The 10807-nt window shown below is 41.3% G+C and overlaps 1 protein-coding gene across 1 annotated transcript in view; it reads right to left on the bottom strand.

Annotated features, from left to right (window-relative positions):
- The window catches only part of LOC116037356 (neurocan core protein-like), a 47396-nt gene that overhangs the window by 2012 nt on the left and 34577 nt on the right, over positions 1-10807 (bottom strand). The window contains exons 14-19 of the mRNA XM_031281229.2: positions 5747-5860; positions 2795-2846; positions 2493-2599; positions 2055-2137; positions 1385-1529; positions 120-302 (exon numbers count right to left, since the gene is read on the bottom strand). Coding sequence (XP_031137089.1) covers positions 120-302; positions 1385-1529; positions 2055-2137; positions 2493-2599; positions 2795-2846; positions 5747-5860 — 684 coding nt within the window. The remainder of the gene's footprint in view (positions 1-119; positions 303-1384; positions 1530-2054; positions 2138-2492; positions 2600-2794; positions 2847-5746; positions 5861-10807) is intronic.

Raw genomic sequence — 10807 nt, 5'->3', positions numbered from 1 at the left:
AATTGATTACAATTGATAAAAAAACAAACTAATACTGATAATCTTTAACCTCTAACCAGTTGGTATAAGAGAGCCGTTACATACATGACACATGATAAAGCTTTAAGATAGACACTCACACTTTGTGCAGATGATCCTGGGTCTCTCCCAGCTCCCGTCGGCCCGGCAGCGAGCGGTGGGGATGTGACGCTGGAAGAAGCCCTCAGAGCACTGGTAGCGTACTACTGCATGGATGTCATAGTGGGATCTCCGCCGACCTATCAAATGGGCGTTCTCCACTGCGGGTGGGGTCCCACACAACACTGGCAAAAACAATTAAATCAAACCACATCAATCATACAGTACAGATAAAGGTTGGTATATATCCAGTATCTAATTCACATTAATCCAGAGATGTATATATTGCCAAAAGTCCAAAATTGTATGACTCTCCATGATGAAATAACCAATATAATAGTGTTAACTTCCACTTATCAAGCATCGGTTAAGTATAAATACTCTTACTACAGCAAAAGAGAGTGTCAAGAGACATATTGTTTGGTTTTAATCAAATTCAATATTGCAGGTGTGTTCTCCCTCTAGATGGCAGCCTTGTTGCTGTATCTGAGTGTGATTTGTGGAGTGGCCAGAAGGAGGTAATGGGTCTCTGCAGTAGGCAGGGAGTACAGCCAAACCACAGAGCCATGAGACCACAGCTTGACAAACAAACACCCTTAAACTACCTAATCCTCTTCTCCATGTCCTCCTCCATCTTTGTCCTTCCTTTCCTAACTCATCCTGACCGTCCTCCATTTCTCCAGCATGTCTGTCCCAGTCTTTAGCTTTTCTTTGCATCCTACAAGCTCTCGCTGCATTCACATTCAGGTCAGTTGAGTCAAGGCAAGGCAGTAATTGGCAATAACTGCAACTAACGGTTCTGCTGTCTGGAAAAGCATAAGTGAGCCCAGAGGAGAGAGAGAGAGACAGCAATAAGAGGAAGATTGAGATTGATATTGCTCTCATGAAATCAATACCGGTTTGAGACTGAATCACAACTTTCACTTTAGTTTGTGTTTGTCGTCAATTTTTTTTTGGAGCATCTGCCCAGTGACCTATAATTGAGAAAAAGTGCGAGTGATGCGAAAGCTACCAAAGTCTGACCAACCGCTGAATCTTTTCTGCATAAAGAGCACAAGAAGTGATGATGATCAATGATGACTAACAGGTGGCCAGCTGGTCAGCAAAAACACACAAGCAACCAATTGTTGGAAGACAGCAAAAATCTCTCCTGATGAATTGATTTAGTTTTGATTTGATGAGAAAGTCACACCGGACCTGAATGTGACAAACAAGTTATTGTTTGCTGTGCTGTTTGGTTACATTGGGTCCAACAGTATTACAGTACCTGTGCCTTTCTTGCAGATGTAGGGCAGGTTGTAGTTGCAGGGCACGTCGTTCCACTTGCCGTCCTCATGGGCAATTGTGACCACGCAGTCCTCCCCTCCCGCGAAGAAGTTATCCGGCTGGCTCTCCCTCCAGTTCTCGTATACCTGCACAACAACGAAACAACAGAATCCAGCTGCAGTTGCTTTCATTTGTCAGCACCTGTGACAGCAGACTGTAACTCTACAATCTTCTCTCTCGCTAAAAGCAAAGATGAAACTTTCAGATGAATGCCATTTGCAAGATAACACGAGATCTTGCACATAAATCGGGACACAGTTTTAATTAAAATGCTAAAAAAAAAAAAGAAAAGATTTGAAGATGATTTCTTTCTATGAGCAATGGGTCCTTAATGAATACAAGAGATTTCTTTATTTGTGTTTTTGTCTGCACTCTTCTAACTGGTTTGCAGAACTTCTGCCCATTTTAGGACTGAGCAACATTTGAATCATAGGTCTGTCTGCTGATGTTGGAAGGCTGCTGTCTATCAAATCTGATTGATCGTTTTTGAGTATAAAACGTTAAATCAATAATAACTGAGGTCAATACAAACAAAAACTTTAGATTTGAAGATTTTAAAACTGGAGTTTGAGATCCTCACATAGTAGCTCAATTTAAAACTGATCACTGACCAGATCGTTGCTATCAGTCCACTGAAAGTCTTCCTCCACCGTGCGGTCATTCAGACCGATCCAGGCGTTATCATGACCCAGACCTGTAAAAAACAACAGTACAACATGTTCCTTTTGTAAAAACTCTGATATCCACACGGACTTAAATACTCACTGATACATTATCTCAAATCGTTTTAAACCGGTTCTTCTCACTCTTGTTTTGTCTATTTCTGTCAGTGAATTAACAAACCAGGAAGACTATGGAAATAAGTTAACACAACACCTCGTCTTTGCTATGCGATAGTTATGCTATACTTTTATATTATATCTTTTGCTTATGAATATACAAACATTTCGGTGCATTCAGAGACATTCATTGAATTTGTGTCTTTTGTGTTGGTTATTTGTACAAGTGTGTTATGTGTAGGTTTGTTTATGACAGAAATACACACATACCATTGATAAACTCCTGCTCAGTAGCCGAGATGACGCTACTGAGGTGGGCACTGTGCTCTCTGCAGTCTTTCTCTGCGTCCTCCCAGGTGTGTCTGTGGGTGAAGTACCTGTGGGACAACGCAGTGAAAGTGGAAATGAAAATACATATTTTATACATACCACAGCAAGACAAGTTTAAATGAGTGCTGTGGTGAGATAACTCCAGGGTATACAAAAAAAATGCAGATAGATAAGGCACCTGTGGTTGCAGGAAAATATATTTATTTTAACAGCACAGACAGTTTTTCATCATTTTTTTTTACCTGTAGCAGTGGCCGTGGAACTTTCTCCAACCGTGCTCGCAACCTTCTACGTCTGTGAAGATGAAGAGAAAAGAGGAGGGGAAGTGAGAGACACTAAAATCATTTCTTGAAGGGCACCTGAAGGCATAGTTACTCTAAGTGCAGGAACACAAAGTAAGATAAAATGGTCTGGTAACATGGGAGGAGAGAGGAAGCTTCTTTTTTTTTTACCGAGCGTTCAACCCATTTGGCAAATAAAGACAAAAATATATGACTGTGGCATCTTGAGAGGCTAAATACTGTAATTATACAGGCTCGTTTTCAATTCACAGCACATGTGGTCCTCTCCCTGCACTATTAGTATTCATTAATAACACCACAGACGTGGATTCATTTATAACTGCAAAGGTTAGATATTCATTTGTTCTCATTACTACTAGTGCACGGCTCGCACGCACACACACACACACACACACACACACACACACACACACACACACACACACACACACACACACACACACACAAGGAGGACAGATCAGGAGCTGGAGGTGGCTAAAACCAGTGAGGTGATGAATCAGCATGTGAGTGCACGTTGATATGAGTGTGTGGTATGGGGGGTTATTTGCACTACCACCATGACACACACTCTCATAGAGCACCTTACCATAGAGCACCTTACCTGCCCTGTCACTGCAAGTGTCTCATGCCTTAGTACATTCATGTGGATTTTTTATTTAGTATCTTTTCTTTTATTGTCCATATTATTCATGTGGATTTTTTGTTTCATCCTGTTTATGATGTATGTGTATGTTGTGTGTGATGTCTTTAAGCTACTAGGACCTTGAATTTCCCCTTGGGGATCAATAAAGTATCTATCTATCTATCTATCTATCTATCTATCTATCTATCTATCTATCATCTATCTATCTATGAGACTACATTGCCTCCTTTTTTTGTATAATGGGATGCCGGCCCCGTGTTGGTGAGTTGATTGCTGCCGTAGGCTTCTTTGATTACATCACACTAATCTTGATTTGCCTACTTCGATGTCAGATGGCCTGCATCAAATTATTTTACAGCCAGCCAGTTCATTGCTAACTTTGCCTGCATGGTTTATATTTAGCTACAAAGCCATCCTCCTGATTGTGTGACTGGCTTGTTTCTCTGCCTCCCCATCCTTGGTTATGACTGTTATTTACTTAATTATTTACTTTACTTTGGCTTAGCATAAAGACTGGAAACCGGGGAGAAACAGCTAGCCTGGCTATGTCCACAGATAACAAAATCCCTGAAAAAGCTCACTGATTGACACATTTTACTTTGGCAACTCTCGGCAAGACAGCGAATAAGCGTGATTTCCAAAATGTCTATTTTTAATGCACATTTTTAGTGCACGATCATGGAAGGCTTGTATCATGTGGACACGCCGACAGTTTTGTTGTCATTACTTAGAATTCCTTATGGGGGCGGCACATACTACGCGCTATAGCTTTAACTGGCGACAGCATAAATCTAGAAGGCAATTTTACTGGGCTCAGTTCATCTTGTAAATGTATTTATTTCAACTGTCCTTCCTACTTGAAACTGTTTTTTGGTTCCATGTAGATCTTCATATCCACTCAAACATAAGCAATATCCCTTTTTGTTTTGTCCCCCGAATTCTCAAAGAAGTTGGACGCAGATCATTCAAATCAGGGGCGATTCTAGGATCAGACCTTTAGGGGGGCTCAGCCCCTAATGAGAATGTGACACGGATACAGTGCCTTGCAAAAGTGTTAACCCCCCCTGCTTAAATCAGTAATTTCATTATTATTTCATTATCTCTGAGCTAGCTACTGAACGTCAGTAAACGTTTTTAACTAAACCTGACACTTTATAAGTCACAGTAATAACGACCAATTTGACACAATGTTCTAACATTCAGCAAATTTAGTTGTTTACGTTTCAATTTGGATTCTAATCTGCAACTTGAAATAACCAATTTCTTCTCTGGGGACTACCAACATTAAACTTTCCAACCGCACTCCTGCTCTCCCTCTGACAGATTAGATAGAGACCCAGCCAAAGGCGGAGTCTGGCACAACCTCCTCTGATTGGCCAACACTACGTTTCTGTTAACCCTTTCCTTGACTGGGTTACAGGTGCATAGCATTGGCGACAGCGACTCAGGATATTAAACCTGTTTCTAAGCCCTTTGAACCTGTAATTCTTTGTCATATGTCACTAACAGACAAGTTCACAAACTCTCACTTGAAGCACCAAAATTGAAAAAAAATAAAATAAAAAATTGTTTTTTATTATTGTCATTTTTAGGGAGGCTGAGATTAAATTTAGGGGGGGTGAGCCCCCCTAAAAAGGGTCTAAAATCGCCCATGATTCAAATATATCCAATTCCAATTGGAATAATCTGTCTCTGAGATCCCGCTATCACCGCTGCTTCTGGACGTCTTTATATCTTAAAAAAAAACTGTGTGTGTGTGTGTGTGTGTGTGTGTGTGTGTGTGTGTGTGTGAGATAGGGTGAGCAAGCTGTCTGTATCTGTGTATTTGGTATGTATGTATGTACCCCCTCGAAAATGAGATGCCACATCTCAATCCTTCCCATCCTTCCAATAAATTAAAATGTAGAATGCTGACTGAAAACAAAATAAATGTGCAAATACTAACTGATTATTGGGAAACAGTGTGTATATTGTTGTGTCTGCAGGAGTTTAAGTCAGTATCTATCACCCTGCAGCCCTGTGACACACACAGATACACTGTGTCTGATAGCTGCTGAGATTGTGATACCGTGTTGTGACATACAGCTGTAACAGACGTTGCACACTGATCAGGATTATTTACACCAGCACAGTTTGCAACAAACCTTTTACTGAAAGTATCAGATGACCGTGAATCTTAACAAGTTCACCGCTGTGGTTGCACACACAGCGATGTACTGAATTTGCCGACGCAGTATTCGCACTCTCACCTTTCTCACACGTGTCTCCTCCATAGCTGGGCAAGCAAAGGCAGAGGAATGAATCAATCTTGTCGATGCAAGTGCCTCCATTTTCACATGGCTCGGACTGGCAGTCATCAACATCTGTGAGGAGGAGAAAGAAAAAAGTGTGTGGGTGTTTGCTGCCATTCAAATACAGACACAAGACAAGTGCCTAATCCCTTCTTTTGTCTCTTGTCCGTTGTCTCCATTTACAAAAAGGCTGCACGAGGGAGAAATAACACGTTGCATTGCATTTTCCTTTAAAGCAGTTAAAGTGTAGACATACATTTGGTGGACTAGACAGCAGAGAGCATGAACCTGACCAAGGATCTGGGTTCAAGCCCTCATTTTGGCAGCCATCCACCCTGCCTAAGAAGTCTTAAGCAGCAACAGATACCCTACCAGCTCCAGGGCTGCTATACTACTGTGCTCTCTAACCTCTCAGTGGGGCAAAAAAGGAACATTTCTCCACAGGGATCAATAAAATATCACTTTATCACTGTAAATCAAGGGCATGTAATCTTCTTTCACCACTGTGTGTGTGTGTGTGTGTGTGTGTGTGTGTGTGTGGGTGGGGGGGGGGGTTGGACCCAGAATAACAGATATACCCCAGGACTGCAGAAATCTATTAAAACTCACAGCGAGAGAGCAAAAAGAAAGCGTCTTATGAATTCACTTCAAAGTAGCTCCTCGCATCTTAACGTTTACTTGGTTCCAAGCAAAAAACTGAAAAGACTAAAGAAAAGGTGAGTGGCTATAAAGTGTATAAATGTGTCAGACAGATCAAACTAGAATGACCTTTAGCTTTCACTTCAGACTGTTGTCATTAGACACACTGAGGGTTGGTTACAAGAGCAAGGATTAATTCCTAATCTGGACTAAATTGGGGTTTACCATTAAATAATGCTGAAGGGTTCTAGTGTGGGACTAAGTAAGATTGTCTTTTTTAATCTTTTCTAAAATCCAATTTTCTCATTCTCTTTAAGCTTACACTTCAGTTTTTACTTTGGCTTGGAAATGTTTAAGGTTTGATCTAACGTTGATCTGACAGTAGAGGCTGTCTCTCTGTTTATAGAAATGACAACCAAGGTTGATTGTTTTTTAGGACAAATATAGTAAGATTTATGTTAATGCATTTTCCCTCCAACAGGCTCGTAGTTGTGCGATCGATCAAACAATGTTGTTTGTCTGTAAGATCAAATAGTAGTTCAAGAGCATAGCTAGCCTGAGAGCATTTTCAAATGTCACTTTGACAGCTTGGTTCATCGGTTTAAATCACTTCAAACCACTATGTGTAGAATTGGAAAATGTCCCACTTTTGCTGGATGAGGAATGAAACTGTTTAGTATTAAAGTGCTCATATTATGCTAATTTTCAGGTTCATAATTGTATGTAGAGGTGTCCCAGAATAGGTTTATGTGGTTTAATTTTCAGAAAACACCATATATTTGTTGTACTGCACATTGCTGCAGCTCACTGTAGCTACAGAGTGAGGCATCTCACTTCTGTTGCATCTTTGTTGGGAGTCACACATGCGCAGTAAGTACTGCTAGCTTGTCAGTTGCAGAGCATGAGGGAGTGCCATGCTAACTGCTAGGCGAGCATTATAACGTGTGTTACAAAGTGACGCACGTTCGTCACAGAAGTAAAGGCTGAACTACAATAGAGCTGTTTGGAGCAGTTTGTGAACAGTGTTTTCTGTTGGAGATGGCCTTTGGGGTGAACTTTGGGCTTTTTCACTTTGTAAACCTATAACATGCACAAAAAAGATATATAACACAATAAAGGAAAGGGGAAAAGCCATAAAGCATAATATGAGCACTTTAAATCAATCTTAGATTTACCAAACCATGGTGAAGTTGTTGGAAACTGGTGAAACAACTCTGATAACTTGAATCATGGATTTGTTGTTTGACACGTGGTTTGTACCAATCTCATTTATCAGAGATTCAAACAAAACCGTGTGGGTGCAACTCAGCTTGGATTCAAACTTGTAAGACAATCTCAAATGTTTCGTCAAGAGAAAATGAAATCGGAAAATCACACGAGTTTAACCAAAATGTGCAGAGGCTGGATTTCCTGCAAAGTAATGAAGAAGAAATTAGCATTTGTTTTTCCCAACAACGAAGAGAAAAACAGGTTACTCAGGCGTCAGACTAAATGAGTTCAAATTTAAAGAAATGTCACATGAATATGAAATGCCCCAAAGCTAATTATGATGTTGAATGACCTCTTGATGTGATGTTAGTCAATACACACCACCAACTCTCTCCCTCTCCCCCCAATAAAATCAGTCCAGCTCTTTGTTGTTCAACATAAAAACTCGGATCCCCTCGTCCCTCTTATCCATTATGCAGCGGGGAAGCTGCTCCTCAGAGAGAAAAATCTGCAAATTCTGCAAATCCATAACCAAGCCCTCCAGCATACCCATGCATCAGCTGCTGGCTGCCAGTTCCAGTGTATGTCTGTTTGTCCGTCTTTCTTTCTGTGACACTGAACAGACAAAACATGGCACTCGGTAAGTTTTAAGGTGCTCACGGCCAGACACGGATAAGTATGTTATTGGATGTGGTTCACTTATTCATAAAGTGATCACTTCCTTGAGGAATGACTGCCTTATGAGCTTATGAGCTGAACATATATTAAGGAACAAATTAGTGTCCCAGTACCTCTGTGCAGGTGTCTGCTGTGGCACGTAGGGACAAGGGACAAACATGTCTCTGTATTAGTGCCACAGTTTGGTTTTAAAGTTGGAGGTAGGTTTGGATTAGTCTCGCATTGCCAGACCTTCCTCCACAGGAGGGTCTGGCTAGTCCACACAGCATTCCGGGATGGGAGAAAAACGTGGTCTGGTTTATTGGCATTTCTTTAAACCAATCACAATCGTCTTGGGCGGCGCTAAGCACCGGACAGAGCCCCGTTGCCGCTGAAAAATAGCCTCAGGAAGGAACTCTGATTGGGCAGATAGTCTAGCTAGCTGTCTGGATTTACCCTGCAGAGATCTGAGGAGCAGTTAACCATGGTCCTCATAAATCCACCGGAGAATTCCAACACAAAGAAAGCAGAAGGTAACTGACATCTGGTCGAAAAGCGGGACATCCGGCGGAATTTCAGCGGCAACGGAGCTATCCCAGAAGTGGAACGTGGTGGATATAGACTAGGTTTGGACAAGCTATACATCACACTAATGCAAAGATCCTACTTAAAGCCAGACGGCTCATTGATTTCCAATACTGCTTGCGATGGTCTACAACCTCAGATATTTCATAGCAGCTATCTCGGAATAAAAGGTTAGTGTGGCGAAATGACAGTTGACAAATTTCTATCGCCTCATATTTATCATTGTGAACCTTACTGTGGGTGGACATAATAAAATGTAAATATGGATTCAAATATGAGCTGAAATGAAAAAAACAACAAACCAAATTTCAAATGTCTATACCAGTCCAACAACTTAAAGGCCCTGCACACAAATGTGCTTTCAGTTATTCTGATGCAACCTCTGCTCAAGATAAAGTTTGGCAGAGCTGCGGATTACATGATGTCAGCAAATGACATGTACCAATAACAATGATATGGTTGTAACACCCATACAGGTGCAACAGAAGATTTTTTTTCAAAGCAGACATTTTGAATTACGGAAAAGTACTAATAACATTAACAAGGTTTCCGTGAAAAAGGCTTATCAAGCCGACCTGAGAAGAAGTCAAATCAGGCGAAGTAAGTGAAAACACCTGAGTGGGAGTGTCAGGACTTTAGATAAGGGCTAATAATTTAAACAAGAAACTGCAGTGGAAATAGAATAACAGTCTGTGGGTGGAGTTATATGAGTGGTAGAATAAGCCAGAGTTCATGGCAGCTGCTCATTTGTCCATGCTAGTGTGCTGCTTGTTATGTGGTGGCACTCATATGGAGCGCAGTGGGTGCACCGAATGGTCAAGGTGCAAACCATAGAAATGCCAATGTCTGTTGTTCAATTCTGGCCGGGGACCTTTGTGGTATGTCATACAACACTCACTCTCCCTTCACTTCCTGTCTGGCTCTACATTTTGGACTATCCCATAAAAGGCAAAAATGTCAAAAACAAAAAGAAGCAGCTCATGAAGCAGCAGGTATGAGACTCAGCTGGTCATACTGCAGCGTTTTTTTTTTACAGCATTTATGTGTTTTCAGAGACAGTACAGTACACATTACGTTTCAGACATAACAAGCGGTGTTAAAAATGTGTTTGGTAGTCTGTTAGTAAATGCTGTTGGTACACATCGAGTCAAGGCGGCATAAGCGGCATCTTTTTTTCGTTTTGGAGTGTACCCAATAACCACAGTGTCAGCTGGTTGTTGTAAGATGTTTATTCTTATCTTGAAGGCACAGGATCACATCTGGCTCCCTGATACTACAGCGAAATACAGTTATACATCTATGCAGAAACATACTTCAGACCTGATCTTACCACGCTACAGTCAACCAGAAAGGACAAACAAAAGGGGAATCAGCACAGAGAGAGAGAGAGAGAGAGAGAGAGAGAGAGAGAGAGAGCGAGAGAGAGAGAGAGAGAGAGAGAGAGAGAGAGAGAGAGAGAGAGAGAGAGAGCGAGAGAGAGAGAGAGAGAGAGAGCGAGAGAGAGAGAGAGAGAGAGAGAGAGAGCGAGAGAGAGAGAGAGAGAGAGAGCGAGAGAGAGAGAGAGAGAGAGAGAGAGAGAGAGAGAGAGAGAGATAATCGATTGGGAAGATTTTGAATCTAGATACCGTCAGTCCATCTTTGTCTTGCAGGTAACAGTTGGATTTGTTCAACATTGCATCCTGTTGGCCATGACCTGCTGTGGTAAAATGTATCTAATCTCTCACCTTTATATCTGCACAAGGAAGTTATGTTGTCTCTGCTGTTAGTTGCTCCTTCTGTCAGCAGCATATCATCAAATATGAATGGATTTCTATGAAGTTTGTTGGGCATAAAGGCCTTCGGGTGAGGAACAATTGATTTGTTTTTGGTGCTGATTCGAAACTAGGATTTCTGCCATTCAGCTATTTTTCTTTTTAACCACCGACACAA

The sequence above is a fragment of the Sander lucioperca genome, chromosome 9, assembly GCF_008315115.2.
Source record: "Sander lucioperca isolate FBNREF2018 chromosome 9, SLUC_FBN_1.2, whole genome shotgun sequence".
NCBI classification, from domain to species: domain Eukaryota; kingdom Metazoa; phylum Chordata; class Actinopteri; order Perciformes; family Percidae; genus Sander; species Sander lucioperca.
Note: the sequence above shows the minus strand (reverse complement) of the source record. Positions and strands in the feature narration are given on the sequence as shown.